Source organism: Camelus bactrianus, chromosome 1, assembly GCF_048773025.1.
Source record: "Camelus bactrianus isolate YW-2024 breed Bactrian camel chromosome 1, ASM4877302v1, whole genome shotgun sequence".
Taxonomy (NCBI): domain Eukaryota; kingdom Metazoa; phylum Chordata; class Mammalia; order Artiodactyla; family Camelidae; genus Camelus; species Camelus bactrianus.
Genome location: NC_133539.1, coordinates 58,239,939 through 58,263,279, shown reverse-complemented (window position 1 = coordinate 58,263,279; position 23,341 = coordinate 58,239,939). Strand labels below are relative to the sequence as shown.

General features: G+C 36.5%; 1 protein-coding gene across 3 annotated transcripts in view; it reads right to left on the bottom strand.

Annotated features, from left to right (window-relative positions):
• The window catches only part of SLC49A4 (solute carrier family 49 member 4), a 79,032-nt gene that overhangs the window by 43,648 nt on the left and 12,043 nt on the right, over positions 1–23,341 (bottom strand). For all 3 annotated transcript variants that reach the window (XR_012507255.1, XM_074364749.1, XM_010970946.3), the window contains exons 3-4: positions 7,771–8,036; positions 2,379–2,508 (exon numbers count right to left, since the gene is read on the bottom strand). Coding sequence is in view for 2 of the 3 variants with exons in the window: in XM_074364749.1 (XP_074220850.1) it covers positions 2,379–2,508; positions 7,771–8,036 (396 nt within the window). In the remaining variant the exon portion in view is untranslated. The remainder of the gene's footprint in view (positions 1–2,378; positions 2,509–7,770; positions 8,037–23,341) is intronic.

The window sequence follows — 23,341 nt, the reverse complement described above, 5'->3', positions numbered from 1 at the left end:
TCAGTACATATATACTAAAACAAAAGTCTCACAAAAAATATGTATCATTACTACATATCATGCAATAATATTTTCTATTCTATTTTATTCCATTCTATTTTCTTAAAAAAAAAAAAAAAGGCAGTCAACCTATTAAATTGGATGGCTATAAACCAAAGTGTGAAAAACAATGTTACACAGCAATGCTAACATGGCAGCCACCAGTCAAATGTAAGCACTTGAAATGTGGCTAGTGCAAGTGAAGAATTAATTTTAAATTTTATTTCATTTTAATTAATTTAAACCCAATTTAAAAGTAGAAAGAGTGAAAAGAATTTTTCCATTAAACACAACTTAATTTTTTTGGCAGAACTACATTTCACTTTAACAGCTGCACTGGGTAAGAAATGACTGTCGTGTGCACAGGGTAGCCTATGTTGCTGTTTCTAGTATTATAACCCACCACTGATCTTCTTGGTGTCAATGAACTAACTCGGTTCTTTTTTTTTTTTTTTTACACACTGATACAACATTGTAATTTGCTTATGAATATTCTATGCAGAAAGAAAATAGACGAAGTATGTCACAAATTTCATTATGAATGATAAATGCAACTTATTACAGCAGAGTAAAATTGATGTCTGTTGTGTAAAAAGAGTTTTAGGAAAAATAAGTGGATAATATTAAAGGCCATATTTAACAAATACACGGTGAATTTTATAAGAAGTTTCCCCCTAAAGTCAAAAAAGAATCAAGAAAATTAGTTGACTGAAATCTAAATTAAATGTCCAACAAACATTTTAAAACAATTTTTTACAGATCTGAGCTTATAATTTTGGTCAGCTATAAAATAGTTTGAATTCCTGCATATGCAAAAAGACATTTTTAGATGGAGAGATGGTAAAAGAAATTGTTACTTTAGCTATGGAAATTTTGCTTAAAATTATGAAGAGAAAAAAATTTTAATGTATTCTACAGAAGCGAAAGATCTCCAATTAAGGTCCAAACAATTGCCTGTAGAATATAACACCTTTCAAATAGTATAAAAGATGTGTTGATTCAAAATTTGAAAAAAACGCAAGTATTTATTTTTAACTTTGGATAAATACTGCAATATGGGAGACACTGCTCAATGAAAACTTTTTTAATAGTAAGTCTAATGAAATTTAAATGCAGACCAAGTATTTCTAACGCAAATTTAGCATCTAAATTGAGATGTCCTGTAAGTGTAAAATACATAGTGGATTTCAAAGATTTTGTATGAATAAAAGACTATAAAGTATCTCATTAATAATTTTGAATATTGATTGCATGTTAAAATAATATTTTAGATACACTGAGTTAAATAAAATATGCTATTAAAGTTTCTTTCCACTTTTTAAAATAAGGCTACTAGAAAATTTAAAAGTATACATGTGGCTCTAATTATATACCTAATGGACACTTTTTTTATTGAAGTATAGTCAGTTTACAATGTTGTCAATTTCTGGTATATAGCATAATGTTTGTCATATATATTAACATACATATATTCCTTTTCATATTATTTTTCATTATAGCTTACTATAGAATACCTAATGGACATTATTAATATAGAGGATACAAAGATAGTTCTTGCCAAAAGGAGCTTACCATCTGGTGGGAGAGGAAGACTAGAAAAGAAAGAATGGACAAGGGAGAGTTGTTGATCAATCAATAAAAACTCATCTCAACTAAGTGGGGAAAAAATTCAAAAGGCAACTTCTAGTGGCCCAATTACAAATCATAATCACCAGTGATGGTCTATATATTCAAAGAATCAAATTCAGTACTGGGGCATTTGAGCTTTCAAGGGTAGAATTCAATCTAATTACATTTAAGTTATACCAATAAAATAAAGTAAAACAAATATTAAGTTCCTCAAAGTATGATCCCTTTGGAGGTTCAAGATGATTTTAGGTGATATGTAAATAATGTTATTTATTTTATTCATTTTGTACTGACTAGCACTTGCTTATTTTAATGTGTATTAGGAACTATATATTGACTAAAAATAATCCATATATTAGGAAAAATACAATAAACACATAAAACCCATGATTTCACAGATCCTACTAGGTGATGTTTCCTTATAAAAGAAAATTATTTAACTAAAATATTTGATTTTTTAAATATTAGGTAAATAACAGTGTAAGTGGTATATAGAAAAAGCAAAATTATAGAAGTTTTGCTTTTGGCAATTTTTAAAGATAGCTTTCTGGTAGGAAATTCCTCTAAAATATTTAATCAGTATTTTTATCTACTATTTACAACCTGATTAATAGGTTGTTGAAAAATTACTATCTTAAATTACCTTAGATAAACGTGGAATTATCTTGAACTACTAGTCAAAACCACTCAGTGATTCTAAGTACATTTACCTTAGTAATCTACAAAAGCTCCGCCGATAACTCAGCCGCTGGCTAGCTGCAGCAACACTGGGAGGAAGAGGAGGCCGAGTTGGGAAATAAGCTAGAGTTGCAGAAAATAGTAAGCAGACAACTCCAAATTCTGAAAAAGAAAACAAAACAAAAAAAAGTAAAACGTTAATCAGATAACACAAAAAGTTCAATATTTCAAGTATTTATTTATCAAAAAAATATTTGTTGAGCCTCAACTAAGCTCTGGATATACGATCAAAATATAATACATGCCTAGCCAAAATAGCTCAGTCTTGTGAGAAAGATCCATACATAAAGATACAACTTTTAGTAGGTCATAGGTAAGAAGTCCTACTAGAAGTAAATAAGTATGGTAGTACACCGCATAGACAAAAAGACAGGCAGTAAACAAATGTTACTCTACGGAGAAAACAAAAATCAACAGTACTATCTGTAAGAGAGATCTTTAAACAGGTCTAGGATGATTGTCTAATAAGCATGGTCCTCAGAAATAAAGAATGTGATTGAGAAAATTGGTAAGAATAGGATAGGAGAAGATTTGATCAATGATAGGATATTCTGATGCATGGACAGACTCAATTCATAGGCTATATGGGAAATTTGAACAGAACAGGAAAGCATCCAAGAAAAAAGAAACCAAGAAATAGAGAGCAAAATTTAACAAATCCAAGACTAGCTAACGTAGGCCATTAAACAATCAGAAGTAAAATAAACATCCGAACAATCTTAGTTTAACACCATAACAGAAGGGAAGGTTCCTAGAGTCCTGATCATTCCCTACAGAGTTCCGGCACATGAAGTCCCAGCTTTTAACTGTGCCCAATTTAGTGGAAAGCATGACTCTGGTAGAAAAGTCAGGAAGCCTTGGAGTATAGATCTGTCTATGCCATTAATTAACTTATAAATTGAATGAATCCCTTACTGCTTCTGGGTCAATAAAGGGAATGGATTAAGTGATTTCTAGAGGTCCTTTCAGTAGGATAATTCTAACTATAGGGCTATATTCTTATCAAAAGGTATGATATTTCTATAAGACACTTAACCACAAATAGTGCCTTTATTCTTTGTCAATCTGAGGAGCAACAAAAAGCTAACAAATTGTTTTAATTTATAGTTTTTAAAATTATGAGTAACAATGAATATCTTCCATATACTCACTGGCCATTTATATTTTACCTTCTGTGATTGCCTTGTTCATATTCTTTCCCATCTTTCTACTGGCATTTTTGTAAACAACTTCATTGAGATACAATTCATGAAACATAATTCACAGATTTACACTGCATAATTTGATGGTTTTTGTATATTCATAGAATTTTGCAGCCATCGCTACAATTTTAGAACTTTTTCACCATCCCCCAAAGAAACTGTATCCATTACCCTACAATCTTCCAGCCGTAGGCAACCATTAATCTAGTTTCAATCTCAGTTTTTCTATTTTTCCTTTTGCCATTTGTGCCCTTGGTGTCCTTTATAAAAAGGCTTCACCTAGCCCAATGTCATGAAGATTCACTCCTATGTTTTCTTCTAAGAGTTTATAGTTTTAGTTCTCACATTTAGGTGAGATCTTTTTTTTGGAATGATGTTTATTTTTAAAAATTGATGTATAATCGGTTTATAAAGTTGTGTTAATTTCTGGTGTACAGCATAGTGATTCAGTTATACATATATACATATTTCTTTTCATATTCTTTTTCATTGTAGGGTATTACAAGGTATTGAATATACTTCCCTGTGCTATGAAGTAGGACCTTGTTGTTTATCTATTTTATATACAATATTATGTATCTGCAAATCCCAAACTCCCAGTTTATCCCTCTATTCCCCATTTCCTCTTTGGTAACCATAAGTTTGTTTTCTATGTCTGTAAGTCTGCTTCTGTTTTTTAATAGGTTCATTTGTGTCATTCTTAAAAATATGATTTGTTTTGAGTTAACTTTTATGTCTGGTGTAAGGAAGGGGTTCAAACTGATTGTTTTGCATATGGATATCCAGCTATTCCAATACCATTTGTTGAAAAGACCACTCTTTCCCCATCAAATTGTCTTGGCACTGTTGTGAAAAGTCAATTGGCTATAAATGTAATGGTTTATTTTTTGGAATCTCACTTCTGTTCCATTGATTTATGTCTAACCTTAGGCCAGTATCATGCTGTCTTGATCAGTGTAGCTTTGTAGAAAGTTTTGAAACTGGGAATTGTGAGTCCTTCAACTTTGTTCCTTTTCAAGGTTGTTTTGGCTATTCTGAGTCCCCTGCATCTCCATGTAAATTTTAGGATCATCTTGTCAATTTCTGTAACAAAGGCAGCTGAATATTAATTGGGATTGCACTGAATTTATAGATAAATTTGGGGAGTATTACTGTCTTCACAGTATTAAAACTTCCAACACATGAACAGTAATGTCTTTCCATTTCTTTAGGTCTTCTTTCATTTTTTTCAATAGTGTTTTATAGTCTCCAGAGTGCAAGTTTTACACTTATTTTGTTAAATTTATTCCTAAGTATTTTATTCTTTTTGAGCCCATTGTAAATGAACTGTTTTCCTATATATTTGGGTTATTCATTACAAATACATAAAAACACAGTTGATTTTTATATATTAACCTTGCATCTTAAAACTTGCTTTTTTAGGAGTTTGTTCATTTTTGCTGAACCTGTTTTTTTAGATCTAACAGTTTTTTTATATAGCTTACAGAGGATTTTCTATATTCAAGATCATGCCATTTTCAACAGAGATAGCTTTACTTCTTTCTGATCTAGACGCCTTTTACTTCTTTTTCTTGCTTGGTGACCCTGGTTAGAACCTCCAGCACCATGTTAAGTAGACATGGCAAAAGTAAACATCTCGTCTTTTTCCTGATCTCGGGGGGAATGCTTTCAGTCTTTGACCATTAAATATGACCTTATCTATGGATTTTTCATAAACACACTTTATTAGGTTGAGGGAGCTCCTCTCTATTTTTAATTTGCTGAGTGTTTTTATCTTGAAAGGGTGCTGGATTTGTCAAATGCTTTTTTTCATCTATTAAGATGATCACATAGTTTTTCTCCTTCATCCTACTGTTACAGCATATTACCTTAGTTGAATTTTGAATGTTAAACCAAGTTGCATTTCAGAAATAAATCCCATTTGGTGATGGTGTATAATCCTTTTTATGTCGGTGGATTTGGTTTGCTGGTATTTTGTTCAAGACTTGTGGGTCTATATTCATAAGATATAGGTCTGTAGTTTACTTATGATGTCTTTGTCTGGAATAGTTTAGTTTAAGAGTCATTAATTTTTAAGGTCACTATTCTAAGCAAAATATTTTCAATGGAATGAAGGGTCATGGGACATTATTTCAGGGAGGCAAATTGGAAAACATGAAAGCACTGAAGCAATAGCTGGAAGCTCTGAGCAGGGGTTTCTGCTTGACTGCATGGGAACCATAAGCCAGAGGATGTAGAGCGTTAATACAAGCCCAGTAGTGCCTAAAATCCAGTCATTTAAAAGACACGGTGATTGCTTAAGCTTTCAATAAAAAGAAGGATATAACCAAAATAAAGCTTAAATTTATGTTTTACCTGCTTTCAGTTTTATTTACTTACTCATTGTTACATTTCAACGTTTTTCTTTAAAAGGAGTGAGTTGTCTACAGGAGGATTAAATGCTTTACTTACTGTCATCACCTCTAATTTCACTTTTATTCCCTCCAAATCATATTTTGAAATGCAAATCCCATCATATAACTCTCTGGTATAAAATTTTTCAGAGTGTGCCCTTTGTCAACAATATGGTGACCTTCAAACCCTTCAGCCCTGCTCAGTAGGCTTGTATGGCCTGGCTTATCTCTCCAGCTTCATCTGTCTCCACTCTCACCAGACATAAGCCACTCTGGGGTTTCAGCTGCTTGAATGTGGCAGGCTCTCCCCCTTACTGGGTTTCTCCTCCATGGTTCTCTCTCTCTCTAGGATATTCTCCTTCTGCCCCCTGTATCTGGCTAACTCTCTCATCCTTCAGGATCCAACTTAGATGCTGCATCTCCAGGAAGCTCTACATGACCTCTAAAATCTGGGTTAGGTGCTTCTCCTCTGAGCTCTCAGAGCAACTGTAGGCCTTTGGTTATACCCCTAACCACCTCATTTTACTACTGTTGGTTAGTCTGTATCCTTTGGGACACATTAAGTTCTGTGCAGGCAGGAGCCACATTTACCTCAGTGCCTAGTACACGGACAGATACAACAGAGGAGTTCAAAATGTATTTTGTTAAATTAATAAGTAAATACAATATAATTTGCTAAATTAATTGTAATTTGTAATATAATTCGTTAAATTAATAAGTAAATACATGAACGAATACAAAGGTTATCATAATCTAGTCCTTTATTTTTCCAGCCTCATTTTCTGCCACTTGCTACCTATACCCAAACACACATACTTACACTATTCTAACTTGGTAATTTACAGAAAATTACGTGCAGTTCCCCGGGCATATTGAGCTCTTTCATACCTTCTCTGCCTTTACAGTTGCTGTTCCTTCTATAAGGAATACCTTAACTCACTTGAACATTTGGTGAATTCCTATGAAATTCTTAATTTTAATTATCACGTTCCTAGTGAAAGGCCTTCCCTGACTCCTCAATCTCTCCCCAGAGACAGGTCAGTTAGGCCTCTCAAGCTCTGTATATCTCTATTTGTATTATAATTATCTCATCAGTGATCTTACCAGTTCCCAGGGTTTAGCACAGTGCTTGGTATATAGCAAACACTTATGAAAAGTTTTCCAAATGCAGAAGGAAATAAAAAACAGGCATATGGGGAGAGGAGATATATCTAAGGAGATCTAAGGGTAGACAAGGGCTTGACTCTAGAAATAAAGAGAAAGGGATCAGGAGGATGTTTAGAAAAGGCCAGTAGCCCTTATTAATAGACTAAACATACAGAGAGCAGGAAATGAAAAGGATAAATTGTGGGTGAGCTAGGTTTATACGGTTAGAGAACATGATCAATAACAGGGAAACTGCAAGGGGAAAATGGCTTAACACTTACCAACAGATGCTACATGAATGTTTACTGTGGATCATGACATTTAGTTTTTTTATACTGATAAGATATCTAGAAAAGACACCACACACTCTGTTATACAGTGCTTAACTGTATATGGATGGGAAGGGCAACGTTAAGAAATAACCTTCCATGTAGCAATAATTCATCTTAAACTTAATAACTTCCTAGAAAGGGTAAGTTTTAAACAGGCATCTCCACATTATGTGACAAGGAAAGCACATATGTATGCGTTAGTCCTCTGCTTCATAAGAAATGATCTGGTAGTGTGAAGGGGATGGGGATAACAGACAAAATACAACAGGAAGAAAATAAACTTCAAAATACCTGCATACAATACAGTCTCTATGCGATCTTTAATGTGGGCCCTGCTATTCTCTGAAGCAAGAAGAGGCGACGTCCCATTGGGAGCTGGAACAACAAGCGGTCCAACTAAAAATGCACAGGCTCCCCCAAGATAACTGAGCATTGATGCAATAGCCGTGGCAGTGGCCCGCTCATCTGCGGAAAACCACGTTGTGGAGAGGAACGGAGCCGCGTTCATTACAGTCGGACCTGCCAATCCATTTAACAGCTGTCCTCCGTGGATTAGTCTGGAATTAAATTAAAAGGCTGTGAGGTAGTTGAAACGGGCATTTTCTAGACAAAGAGAAGTTAGCCAAACAGCAGACAACTACGGTATTGAGAACACTCGTCTGTAAAGAACACGATGACGCACCTGAAAGGCAAGGAATGGTGACGCCCTGTGAGGGGCAGCAAATACAGCAACAGGCAGCTCTTACTCCTTTCACAAGTATTTACTGAAGTCTCTGATTTGTGCTGCCTACCAAACTAAATACTGCCAGTAAACTTGTTTCATTTACTGTCACAACATTGTGTGGAAGTTATTATTTTGTTGAGATGTGAAAGCGTTGGCTTGGAAAGATAAAGAAACTTGCCCAAGTGCTAACAGGCAAAGCCGAGATTTAGACCCAGGTCTGACCCTCAAATCCATACTCTTATCAGACTGCCACTCATAAAGAGACCTAGTAAGTGCCACCAGCCCTACAAGTAATACAGTTTAGTTGAGCTCAACATTTCATGCCTACTCTATGCCAGGTGATGGGAATACAAAAAAAGAAGATAATCATTAAAGAATCTTAATAGAAGAGGAATTGGTCGAGGAATCAGATTATCTGGTCTGCATCTAACTAGCTGAACGTACCTGGTTAATATATCTTTGCGGGATTCCATTCCTTATCCTGCAAAATGAGATGAGTCTAAATTCAATATGCATGTCTTGAGCATCTGTTAGGCTGAGGTCCTGTAATCACAGTACCACTAGGTCCCTTCCAGTCCTAGTGCTCTGACTGTGACTTTAATCATACGGGTGAGTGAACAGTGGTTTCTTCTTCCACTCCATTTGTTCTCTGGCTCATCCTTCCTCAGTATTATAGTCAATGCTCTGTCCTGTTCCTTGCTCAACAGGGAACCTGAAAACACTTTCCCACATTTCTTCCTCCACCTTAACATACACAGTCACATTCAAGAGTAGCCTTGAAGGAGAAAAGAAGCCAGAAGTCCAAAAAGCACAGACAAGAAAGGGAGGCGAGTCAACCTCTTCTGCTTTGGAGGTAGAGGAAAGGGCAGGAACAGCGTATGTGACATACACGTGACACTAACTACTTTTTCTTTTTGCTCATTTTGCTTTTTAATCACCATGAGGGTGTCAAATCCTCTTCTTGACAAGTGCCACCTTAAGCTACTCAGAAAAAGTTTTTCGAATGCAGAAGGAAATAATAACCAGGCATGTGGGGAGAGGTAGGGCCTATGTAGAGGCATAAGTGAGTGGGAAGTGAAATATGTGAATTAAAGTCTGCTCAACATCTTTGTAAATGTTGGAGAAATTACTCGAAGGCAAAATAGTTCCAAGCATCATTAATGTTACTAAATTAAGAAAACTAAAGACATTTAAAAATCTTCTCGCGTAAGGGGAATTGTCTTCTAGATGACAAAAACAATTAAACTGTTTATAAGCCAAATACCTCCTCCAAACGCCGGAGGATCCCAAGCTGTCACAGCAATTTCATCGTGTTCTTGAAACTATGTCATGGGGTGGTTTTAGTCACGACTCCTTTAATCATGACTCGTGATGGTACAACCATCAGACAGAGCATCATGGCTCATAAAGGTAACTGCTTTGATATTTAACACCTTTAATAAAGTTGAGAAGGAGAAGAGCTGGAATATAAGTTTTATTACGCCTAAAAATGTTAAGAGTATAAAGAGAACATGGAAGAAATAATCTATTTAAAAAAACAAAACACTGATGAAACAGTACGAATCCTGAAAATTAAAGTATAAAACTCAAACTATTACCATGGCTTACCTCTTTGCTACTTGTCAGTAAAATCATGAACAGACTATTTTCCAAGCAGCAAACGTAAGAGTCATAGAACGTGTGAGCTTGAGATAACATAAGGATCATCCAAGTCCAGTTTATTCAATTCTCAAACCAGAGTATTTCTCACTACCACATGGACACCTGCTGAGGTGGGTATCCAGACAAATATAGCACTAGAGACATTTCAGATGGGCTCTCAGTCTAAAAGGTCACTAAACTTTGGAGGCCAACCTAAAACATGAATTATCAAAGTGAAAAATTATACTGAAAATCATGCTGGTTTGGTGTTTTAAAATTATTCTAATTTAAATAATCATGTGCTTTTTGCATTAAAGGTCATCATACACAAGCTGCACTCCTCCTAAATGAGCTCAGTAGGAGAACTGAGACCTACAGGACCTTGGGTTACCCTCTGACTTCACGGGACACCTGGCAGGGAAACCCAGTCCCTGCTCTTCTCAGCATCTGTAAGTTTTCCAGAACTTAGTCCTGCTCCTTCTTGCACTTGCATCTTAGAGTCCCTCGGGCTTGGCAGTTACTAACATAACTGGTTAGAAGCACTGCTGTCTGGTAACCATGGTATAACACCAATCTGTAACATCAAGATGCTCATGTTTGCCTGACACTGTTTTCTGTTACCCACCATTAATTTACCCTATTTTGAAATTAAATTTAATTTGCTTACAAAAAAAGTACTTAAAATTAAAATTCAGTTATATATATAAAATCTAGCTTTCCCATTTAATAGCAATGCAAAATTAGAGGTATTTTTTTTCTGGAAAAATACTGGCCCTAAGACATAATACAATCATACAAACATTGCCATAAATTATTTAAAATGACAATTAAGGAGATGAAATAACTAGAAATTGTTCAATACAAGCTGTATTATTTAACTTATTCAACAAACATGTATTGAGTGGTCACTGTGTATTGGGTAGGCACTGTGATAGGAACAGGTACATGAGAATGTAAAATTAAAAAGCTAAAGCTCTTGCCCTTAAGAATCTCTAAGATTAGTTGAAGAGTTACCTACCAACACTATACCACGAATCTAAAAAAAATAAGGCAATAATTGGCCCTAAGCTTGCGGGGTCTGTCACAAGAATACCAATGGGAGTTTCTGCATGTCTGGCTCTGACCTATAACATTAGGGGCTTCACATGTACATGTACCCATGCGGACCTAAAGGCCCAACTCCACCCAAGATGCATCTGTCCCCTTCCAAAGATCTGCCCTTTATTTACCTCTTGAGCTGAGGGAGCAACACCAGGGTGCAGTCTACTCTTGGAAGAAAGAGGCCTGTTACAGGGATTTCTGGGGTCTTGTGTAGTTAGAAGGTGGTAGGCAGGGCAGACACATCTTCTCCGCCCTACAGATTCCTCACTGCATAGGGAACAGCAAAGCTGAAGGAAAGCCAGACTGGGACACTCAGGCATGGAGCCCAGGACAAGGGCCCATTGGCAGTACTGGCAACAATAGTGGGGATACAGAGGAGGGGACAGTTTGGAGGGTTGTTAAGGTCATACATTAGACACGGCTAAATGCATGACAGGGTATCAGGGGGGTTACCCATACTTCTGTAAAAGTGTCCAATATGTGGAGAACACCCACATTTTAGAAACAGAGGAAGAGGAGTCTAGAAAGACGATTGAGAAGGAACAACTACAGAGGCAGGAAGAAAAGAAATAAAACAGGAAAGACTGGTGTCATGGTAACTAAGGAAAAAAATGTTTTGAGAAGATGAGGGTGAAAGGCCAGGAGTATCAAATCAAACAGAAAGATTGTTTAACTGAAACGTAACCACTGGATTCCCAACAAGGAGGTTGGTCAGTGTTCAGAAGAATGCTGAGGAAGGAAGTCAGACTTGTGAGGAAATGGAAACTTAGATTTAGATTATTTCATTCTAGTATTTAGAAAGAGATTCCAGAACAAAACTGAGGTATATAAGCTTGACAGTGTGAAGAGGAAAATCACCCAGCTTAAACGAACAGTCTGAACTGAAAAGTCTCTCTGTCTTCACATCCTGTAAAATAAAAGCAACTCGCTGTGAGTCTTAATGCTTTCTCAGCACTTGTGAAAGAAGGTGGCTTTCAGAAATGTACACCTATTGATCTGGGCTGACTGTTAAAAACAACACAGAAAAACAAAAAACAAAAGAGGAGTGATTCACAATCTCCAGTAAAGTGAAGTAAATCACATAATGATGTTAATTTTCCTGTGTCATCATTACATATTTTGGTTTTGTTTTGCAAGTATCAGGTAAGTTCCTTGTGGGTAAGGACCATGGCTTCTAAATCCCTAACCTTGAGAAGGCAGCACGGATGCTCTCCAGGACCCAAGTACAGGGAGGTGGCGTCACTGGAATACACAACTAACTGCACTCTACAAACTTCGCAAAGCTCCACCACACACATTACATCAGTTCCACTTACACATTTTAAAAGTGTGTATTCAGCAATACAAAAAAGCAAAGTGATTAACAAATATGCTGGAAATAAAGCTTTTAGAGAGACACTAAGGGTGGTTAAGAGCAAGGCCAAGGCTTGAGCACTGTCTCAGGCACAGCGCACTTGGGGAGGGTGGGCAGGACTAGCTGTGTCTCTTGGGCAATGAGCTCTGTAGCACAAAGGGAGCTCTCTGGAAGCTGACCAGTTAATTCAGGGGGTTGAACTTTTGCCTCCTTGCCTGAGACTTCACGCCTGATGAAGACTGGCATGCATGTATATTCACTGCAGGTGTCCTGACTTCTGCAGGTCAAGCCGTGACAAACGTGCCAAGGGGCAGGGATGCTGTGCTCCTGCACCTCAGCCTCCCTTCACCGGTTCCTTCCTTTACTCCCTTTCCTCGTCTCCCCCTCCCCCACCCAACCTCCTTTTCTTTCCTTCTCCCTTGGGTCTCTTTTCTTTGTCCTTTTTTCTCCTTATCTAGCTTCTGCCTACTTCTGAGGCCTGGTTTGTGCCATCCCACAGGCCAGGTGGAAGATGGGTGAGAGACGGGGGATCTCCTTGGCGGGCTGAAAGAAAGATTAGAGCTCAGCGTTTCTCCAGCACCAGCAGAACCAGATGCTAGAGACGAGCAAGTGGGTACCAGGGTAGTACTGCCGAGGCTCGGTGGCCTGCAGTAGGCCTGGGGGCAGCTAACCCGGCCTCGCCACATCTGCCGGCCATGTACCTCAGCCCCCCACCGCTGCCCCTGCCCGTGGAGAGGCTGAGACTCAGGGGCACGTAGCACGGCATTTGTGCACAGCTGTGTTCCTTTTCATATTATCCAATACATTATATAGCTTTTCAAACAAATGCCAACAGCTGAAGTTCAAACTGAAGGCCTGTAGTTCACGTTTTCTCACGTACTTGACATTTTAGCTTGTATTTAGTGATATTCTGGCATCCCGACCTTTCGCTTTCTGACATTCTGAAACAAATACCTATGATTTTAAATTATTTTCTACTTAAAAAAATAGGATGTTTTAGAATTAGAATATTTATACTTGGAAGAGACTTCAAACCTCAGCTAGGTAACCTACCCTCTTCATTTCATAGTTACAAAACTTGAGTTCCAGAAAGGCCAATAATACATTTAAAATAACACTTATTTCATAACTTATTTATAACTCTCCTTTCTCCAAAAAGTATTAGTTGGGGGAACTCCAAAGTCATAAAACTAGCTAATGGCTAAGCCAGGACCAGAAATCAAAATTAAGTCTGATTTCATCAGTCCACAAATCTTTCTACTATTACATGGCCTCATTCTGAAGGTTCTCTGTTAATAACAGTAATGATAAAAATCATTGATTGTTAAGAAAACCCAAGGCTCTCAGCCCTAAAGGCATGCAGTATTTGGCATATTTTTATTTTGTGTGGAGAAGTACTTTATAAACCCTTATTACAACTAGCATTGGTGATAACATTAGTCAGCTTTTTGGAAACAGCAGATATTTCCTCAGTGTTAAGCCCAGCATTCTTAACTTAAATTCTATGTATTTTTAATATGAAATGGTTTAGAATCTGTAAAAATACCTACCTCTAACACTCAATATGCTGATGGTTCCCAAGTTTTCTGTCAATTCCTAATTCCTAGTCAGCCTGCATCATCTGCTACAGAATTTCCTGGATACTGAAAATGGGCAAAAGTGCTAGAAATAGTTTCCTTTTATTTAGCCCAAGAAAAGACAGCAATAAAAAGGGTCAGAGATGTTATGAATTACAGGAAAAAGGAAGTTGGAAAGGGAGAATATAGTGAAATGGTGAAAAGGAATGGGCTTTCTAAAGACTTTTACCATAGCTTCAGTTTTCTTTTATGAAAATCTATTCACTTTTGTATCCTTTAACAATTTTGGCCAATCATGACCCAATTAAAAATATTTACTGTGTATCTACTATGGTCAAGGTACCTGCAGCCACACACTGAAGGGAATATAAAGTTGAATATAATGGTCTTGAATATAATGGTTAGACTAACAACTTATCAAGTACCAGTTATAGAAAGGTCATAAAAAAAAAGTGAAAAGAATATTGGGTTAGATATCAAAAGACTCAGCTTCTAGTCTTAGCTAAATTTATTAACTGTATAATCTTTGGTGAATCACTTGTTCTCTTTCTGTTTCAATTTCCCTAAAGGTACTTTATCTCACAGGATTTTTATTAAGGCCAAATACGATAATCTCTCAGCAAGGTACAGGGAAAAATGGACTTAGTCCTGGTCTGAGAGAGATCTACCTCCCCCCACATTTTATCTCATAAAGTTGGTTTTTTTTTTTTAACATTTTTTATTGAGTTATAGTCATTTTACAATGTTGTGTCAAATTCCAGTGTAGAGCTCAATTTTTCAGTTATACATGAACATACATATAGTCATTGTCACATTTTTTTTTCGCTGTGAGCTACCACAAGATCTTGTATATATTTCTCTGTGCTACAGAGTACAATCTTGTTTACCTATTCTACATTTTGAAATCCCAGTCTGTCCCTTCCCACCCCCCCCACCCCCTTGGCAACCACAAGTTTGTATTCTATGTCTATGAGTCTGTTTCTGTTTCATATTTATGTTCTTCTTCTTTTTTTTTTTAAGATTCCACATATGAGCGATCTCATATGGTATTTTTCTTTCTCTTTCTGGCTTACTTCACTTAGAATGACATTCTCCAGGGACATCCATGTTGCTGCAAATGGCATTATGTTGTCATTTTTATGGCTGAATAGTATTCCACTGTATAAATATACCACCTCTTCTTTATCCGCTCATCTGTTGATGGACATTTAGGCTGTTTCCACGTCTTGGCTATTGTAAACAGTGCTGCTATGAAACTTGGGGTGCAGGTGTCTTTTTGAAGTAGGGTTACTTCTGGATATATGCCAGGAGCAGGATTCCTGGGTCATATGGTAAGTCTATTCCTAGTCTTTTGAGGAATCTCCATACTGTTTTCCACAGTGGCTGCACCAAACTGCATTCCCACCAGCAGTGTAGGAGGGTTCCCTTTTCTCCACAGCCTCTCCAGCATTTATCATTTGTGGACTTCTGAATGATGGCCATTCTGACTGGTGTGAGGTGATACCTCATCGTAGTTTTGATTTGCATTTCTCTGATAATTAGTGACATTGAGCATTTTTTCATGTGCCTATTGATTATTTGTATTTCTTCCTTGGAGAATTGCTTGTTTAGGTCTTCTGCCCATTTTTGGATTGGGTTGTTTGTTTTTTTCTTATTATGTCATATGGGCTGCTTATATATTTTGGAGATCAAACCTTTGTCGGTTTCATCATTTGCAAAAATTTTCTCCCATTCCTTAGGATATCGTTTTGTTTTATTTATGGTTCCTTTTGCTGTGCAGAAGCTTGTAATTTTCATTAGGTCCCACTTGTTTATTCTTGCTTTTATTTCTATTGCTTGGGTAGACTACCCTAGGAGAACATTTTTGAAATGTATATGAGATAATGTTTTGCCTATATTTTCTTCTAGGAGGTTTATTGTATCTTGTCTTATGTTGAAGTCTTTGATCCCATAATGTTTTTCTTGTCTCATAACTTTTACTTTGCCCTCTTAGTTAAAAAGTATAAAAACTTGTAATAGAAAAGAAGTGCATAAAAAAGAAAAAAATCCATAAATTCAATAATTCAGTAACTCACATAACTACTAGTAATATTCAGATTTTTCAGTCTTTTTTTTCTTTCAGTTTTTCTTTCAATGCATCTCTCAATAAAGACTTAGGCACATTTAATCACAGATATCATATTGCCTATAAGTCTTATGTACTAAATCATTTTAACTTTATAGTCTATCATAAGCATTATCTCATTTCATTCTTCATAATCATAATGATACTGGCTCCATGAAAGTCTATCATACAGATATAAAACCTCATTGAACATTTTCCTAATGTTTACTTATTTGCTGATGTTAATAATGCTATTTGATAATCTTTGTATGAAAATATTTGCCATTTCCAAATTATTTCCTAAGGGTCAATAAGTCAAAGGGTATGAACATTTTAGACCTTATGAAATATACTCCCAAGTTGCATTTCAGAAGAGTTTGTAGTAACTTACATTCCCAAAAGTAGTGGTCGACAGTGCCTGCCTCAACAGCACTGGATATCACTATTTAAAAAATACATGCACACACACAAACAACTTGATATGTTTTCTATTGCTGTTATAACAAATTACCACAAACTTAGTGGCTTTAAGATGACACTAATTTATTCCCTCATAGGTCTGTAAGTCAGAAGTCCAACATGGGTCTCATTGAGCTAATATCCAGGTGTGACACAGCTGTGTTCCTTTCTGGAGGCTCTAGTAGAATTGGCTTCCTCGCCTTTCCCAGAGGCTAGCAGCCACCTGCATCCTTTGCCTCCTGGCCCTTCCTCTATCCTCAAAGTCAGTGCCAGTGGCTGAGTCCTTCTCACACTGCATCTCTCTGTCTCCCTCTTTTGTCTCTCTTTTACGGACTTTTATGATTACACTGCACCCACCTGAATAACCGAGGATAATCTCTTTATTTTAGGGTCAGATGCTTTGCAAACCTAATTCCTCTGCAACGACAGCTCTCCTTCGCTATGTAACAGAACATACTCACAGGTTCCTGATGTTAGAACAGGACATCTTTAGAGGATGGGGGCGGAGTTGTTCCACCGACCACACTTGGTCAGGCCAAAAGGCAGCTCCTTAATTTGCATTTCTTTTTTGACTACTGGTCTTCTTTCCTATTGGTAAATTATAATTTTTCTTATTTTGAATGAGTGCTTAACATACATACATCATCTGTCTGTTGTTATTCTTATTTTGACAAATAATTTTTCCTATTGGTCTATTCTTTTTTGAACCATAACATGTAACAATTTGTAATTGGTCAGGTCTATCAATTTTTCTCTTTTTGATTCTCCTTTGTTTTTCATGCTTTAGGAGAAAAAACTTTCCTAGGTAGAAATTAGATAAATATTCCTATATATTGTTTTCCAACTATTTAACTGTTTAGTTCATCTGCATTTGTTTTGATGCATGGCATGAAATGAGGATCTAAAATACTCTTTTCCTTCTAAATAGATAGCCAGTTTGCCTGTAGTAGAGACAATTAACTATCCCCCAGTGTCCATTCTATTTTCCTTTTAGTTACAGAGCACCCCAGGTTTTTGCTGGGGTAAGCCATAGTCTGCATTTCCAAGTTCCCCTTGCAGTGAAGTGGGGTCTTGTTACTAAGTCTGGGCCAACGTGATCAGAGTGGGAGGATTTCAAGGTCACCTCCATGAGGACAAAATGCTCCCCCTGGTCTCCCTCTCCCTCGTCCTGTGGGATGAAATCTGACTACAGTGTTGATGAATCCACTTTGGACTGTCCTGCCAAGGTCATCTCCCTAGTGGAGCAACAAGATAGAGGAAACTTAGGTCCCTTTGTAGAACAGAGCTGCCTAAGCCCTGGTCCAGCTGCCAACTCTGTCTAACATATAAGAAATAAATACTACCTTGTTTGAGCCATTATATTTTGAGTCTCCTCATTATAACAGCTTAACTGTTCCCTGATTGAGAAATTAGCTCCAGAATTAGGATTCTGCATTCAGAAAGACACAACACATTTGGCACTGACTTAGTGGTTAGGCTGCAGGCTGAAAAGGCAGGCGATTTGTGAGATGCAGCAAAACCACTGTTTGAGACTACATGGAACTTGTTAGAAAAAATCAGAACATTACTCTGTTCTCTGCCCCTTGCTGCTCTGAGGATGGCATGACAAGAGAGGTAGAGACAGGCAAGGGGTAGCTGGTTTGCAAGCATAGATGGAAGAGGCAAGACTCTACTAAGAAAGTTTCTCTACCCAAGGCCTACAAAGCAAATTTAATGAGAATCCAGGAATTTGAACCCTCAGGTTTCTTCTGTATACTTAAATAGCAGGAAATAAAATGTCTTTCAGAGCCTAGCTAGCAGCAAAATCACATTAAAGGTATTATTTTCCTATCCAGGTCTAAGTTTTTTCAGATCGCATTCAGGTGGCCACCATGAAACTGAGGGAAAAGGGATGGGCTGAGCACAAAAGCCTGTAAAGGAAAGGAGATTCAGCAGATGTTAAAACCACAGTCAGAAGTAAAAATCTCTGGGTGTGGCTACATTTAAATGAACCTACTAGATGCAAATAGAGCAGAAGCCTACTAAGTGTTTGAGAGAAATGTATCACCAAAACCCTACAAAATGGTTCTACAAAGGTTTAAGATTGCTAGATTCTTAAAGCAAGCCTCAGATCCCCAAGTCAGTACCAGGTGGAAAGTGAAACACAAAAGCTGAGGAGCCCCAAGAATGGCCTATTCTTCAACATTCACTTTAGGTACATCCACTGAGAATAATGGACCAAAAGAAAGCCTTCCTGAGGATGAAGCCAAAAATAACAAAGAACAATCAAAGGAGATATTCCCAGAGAGCCACAAAGACCTGACAGAAGCCAGAGATTCTGGATTTTGAGTTGGATGCAATAACTGGACAGGACTGTGGGTTTTCTCCTTTGAGGAAGGATGAGTATGCTCTCTGTATGGGAAGAGGTGGGGAATGTGGATACATGGAGCCACCTGATGGCTGAGACTACTAACTGTCTCCTTATATCCTTTCTCCCCTTCTTTTGTTGTAGCATCCTTGATTTTAACTGGGGGCATGGCTGCTGAGCTACATTTCCAGCCTCTTTTGCAGATAGGTACGTGACTAAGTCTGTACCACTGGGATGTGAGTAGAACTGATATATACAACTTCCCAGTTACCACCAAAAGATGGAGTCACTTGCCCTGGATGTCCTATTTCCCCCTACTGGGGGCTAAAATGAAAGCATGGCAATGAGCCAGCTTCGACCACTTGAACAAGGATATCACGCTAGGGGATTTTAGAACAATAGAAAAGGAATTTGGGTCCCTGGAACAAAGCTGCCTAACTGCCTGAAGTAGCCCACTACGTTTATACTGTTTCTTGGGAGAAAAATAAACTTTTATTTATTGAGCTCATGCATTTTTGATCTCTTTACACAGCTTAACCTATACTTTACTAACACACGGACTGTCAATAAGTGCTGACTTAAATTATGAATTTAAAAAGTGAAATCTGGAAACCAACATTTTAAAAGTATATTATGTCCATTTTCCCATTCTCTTTTGAAAAGTGCTTATATATTTTTACATTATTTTATGTTATCTATCATATTTGCAACACATATTTTTCCTAGTTTGCATTTTAATTTTATGATTTCTTCTGAAGCATAGGGATTCAAACGTTTATGTAGTCAAACCTACAAATGTTTACTTTTGTGATTTCTTTCATTGCTTTATGCCTGGAAAAAGCAATCTCTTTAGGGATAAGATTCATTTTCCTTTACACTGTTTCATTTTAAATATACAACTCATCAATCCACCTGGAATATATTTTAATGCATGCCATATGGTTAAATATCCACATTTTAAAAATAGGTAACCAATTTGCCCAAACACATCATAGATAAATCTATTTAATAAAACATGATCTTTTTGACAATCCTACTGATTTATGTGTTTATTATTATATGTTAAATTATTATCAAGGTCTACTTCTGGCCAATCTATTTTGTTCCTATAGTGATTTTGTTGCAGATAAAATAATCTTTTACTTGTTTGGTCCTTTTGGTATTAAGGAGGAAAAAAGAATCAATGGCAAATTCTTATTCAGAAGAAAAGAATAAACAGGCATTTGCAACAGACTTTGAATATATTCTTCATAACTTTCAACTCAGTTTACTCTGAAAATCCTATCAACATTTGTGATTATGACTACAGGAAGGAGAGAGAGGGTTATAAATCAGGGAGGGGCACTCAAGGGACTGCTGGAGTTCTAAACCAGGTGATGGGTACATGGCTGTCTCTTTTATGATTACTTCACTAAATGTACATAAATGTTTTATGTACTTTTCTATATGTATCTATTTAAAAGTAAATTTAAAAATTCATATCATGATATTGTGGGTCCTTAGAAAAAAGTCTCAGAAATAACCATACCCCAAAGACAATCAAAGGGAAAAAAAGTATTTCTCCAAACCCTAAAGATCATTTTACATACCTATCTACTCCATTTTTCCCCCTGTTAAACGTTTATTATGAGGAGTTAATCTCCTACCAACCTTTCTAAACTGAATCTCAACTGACCATCATGCAGAAATACATTCATGAAACCTGAACTCTGGAATTTTAAGAGTCAAACTGGGGCAAATAAAATTCTTAAATAGAAGGTAGATCTTAATCTGCTTTAAAATAAGACATTAAAATATTATGTGATTATGCCGTAGGATGGGCAAGCACAATGCAATTTGCTTAATGCTATTTAAAGTGAGGATGCTATGTGCCTAGGGCAGTCATTGTCATACTTAAATGAGCTTAAAATTAACTAAAGGCGCTTGTTAAGACTAAATGAGTAGGACTGGAGTGGGGCCTAGGGGTCTCCATCTTTAATAAGCAGGTAGTCTGTAGACAATACTTTTAAAACACACGGATCTGAAGTCTACGTATTTTACAGAGAAGAGTCTTAGTTCTTAAATCTACCAACTGTTCATTTCTATATCAAAAGGTTTATATTTCTATCCTGAGGAAATTTACATATAACCCTTCCTCACTTTTCCTTCTCTTACTCTCATTGTTGAAGATATGATGTGGTCATTTCAGTTTCTCCTAATTAGTGTTTTCAGTTCAAAAAGTGATCCATGCACATGGTAAAGATATTCCCAAGAAGAGGAAAGAGTATAAAATAAGAAGTAAATCTCCTTTCCACCCCAGACTTCTAGTTCCCCAGGCATCCTCTGCAGAAACAACCAATGGTAATGGTTTCTTTCAGAAACAGTCCTTGACAAATACTAAGTAGGAGTGTATTAAACACAATGTTATAAACCTTGTCTTTTTATAAAACTCAATGATATCTTGGAGATATTTCCAAATCAGCATTTTCAGAACCTTTCCAGAGCTACATATCATTCCACTATATATTTCACCGTAACTAGTCTTCTGCTGAAGATAGTTGGGTTGCATCCAGCCTTCTGCTATTACAAAGCAAAGCCACACATACTTGGTTGACCTTACAAACTGGTAGAGCTTTGTATGCGGGTGAATTTTCTAGAAGGACAAGTATTGGGTTAAAGGACACGTGCATTATGAATTTGATAAACACTGCCAAAATGCTCTCTGAAAAGGATACCCCAAATTACTCGCACATCAACAGTGCCTATTTTTCTCTCCACCTCAGGCAACCCAGTACATTGTCAGACTTTTTCATCCTTGCCAATAAACAGACATCTAATTGCACTTTTAATTGTCATTTCTTTAACTATGATGAGGTTGCCAAGCATCTTTTAAGATTATGTCACTTGATTTTCAATTTCTGTAATTATTTGCTCATATCTATCACCCATTTTCCTACTGACTTGCTATTTTTCTTACTGATTTGACAGAGTTCTTTTTAACTAAGGAAATAATCCATTTGTCTTATTGTTGCAAACATTTCACAGTTTTTAACTTATCTTTTGACTTTGTTTTGTAGTATATTTAATCATGCAGACACTCTATGTTTTTATGTAGTCAAAAGTATTAAGCCTTTCTTATGCTCTCTGGGATCTGTGCCTTAGTTGGAAGGCCTTCCATATTCTAAGATTATTAAAAACCAGTCTCATTTTCTAATACTTCTGTGGTTCATTTTTCACATTTAAATCTTTGATCCAGTTGGAATTTACTTAAGTGACAGAGCAGAGATTTAAGGCTCTTCTTCATTTTTTTTCCCAGATAGTTAAGCAGTTATAAAACCGTTCACTAAACAATTCATCTTTTCTGGTATGGTCATTTTAAATGTAGTATTGCGATCTGCAAAGCATTTCACAATAGAGTATATTTCTAGAAAGTCTATGCTTACTAGAATTATCCTATTTAACTATCTAACACACATTAGTGAATGTTATTTATTGTTAGTATTAATGAAAATTATACTGAATTGAAAGATAACACATTATGGGAATCACTGGATACACCGATGATTAGAAGCAAATATAACCCAGGTGGGGAGAGTGTAGCTCAGTGGTAGAGTGCATGCTTAGCATGCACAAGGTCCTGGGTTCAAGCCCCAGTACCTCCACTAAATAAATAAACCTAATTACCTCCCCACTCTGAAAAAAAAAAGGAGATATAACCTACTATAAGTTCACCTTCTAGAAGTCTATAAATTGTTTACTGGATATGCCATATAGTATTTCACACTACAGAGCAATGCCATCTGTAAATTGTTTGGTATGACTTGCTTCCCAATCACAAAAGAAGAAATGCTTTATAATTCATTATTCTAAGTTCCTTATTTATTTGTGATATTAATAAGAGAAAAGTGGTAAAATAATTTTTCCTGAATTTTCATTGGTACTACGCAGATAAAAGAAATACTGATACTATGCAGACGTAGAATACCATTAGGAAGGTGGTAATAATGGTTGTGACTGAGGAAGGACTTGTCAGAAAGCTGCTATTCTCATGTCTTAAGACTTATAGAAGCTAAAATACAGGAAGTGAAGGGTGCAGAGACGCTAGTCCAGAAGGCTGAGTCAGATGCTCAAAAAGCTCCAAGTGAAACAGGGGCACAGACACACAGATTGCTCAATCCTTCTTTCAGTGCTGGCCAAATGCATATTAAAGATCTTTATCCCTTCCTGCTGAGTGTCAGATGGAGACTGAAGCTTAGAAGTGGTGATCTATTGAAGCTACTAGTCAAAAATACGTATTCCAATTGGAGCATTTTCATTTTAACAGCTGCACACGCATTGTTAATAGTGCTGCTCAAAAGAAATATTGTATGAACATAAAATGAAGTCTCGTTTCATGGGGATAATATCCCCACATTCCTTACAGATGAACACACAAAGGGTGAAAATTCAATTTATACTCTCTTTTTATGAAAGATTCAATCTCTCGGAACTCTTTACTCCTCTTTCTTCTCTTTCCTATCTTTGTTTTCATTTCTTTATGAGCTCTATTTCTTTTTCATAGTACTTTCTCCACCAA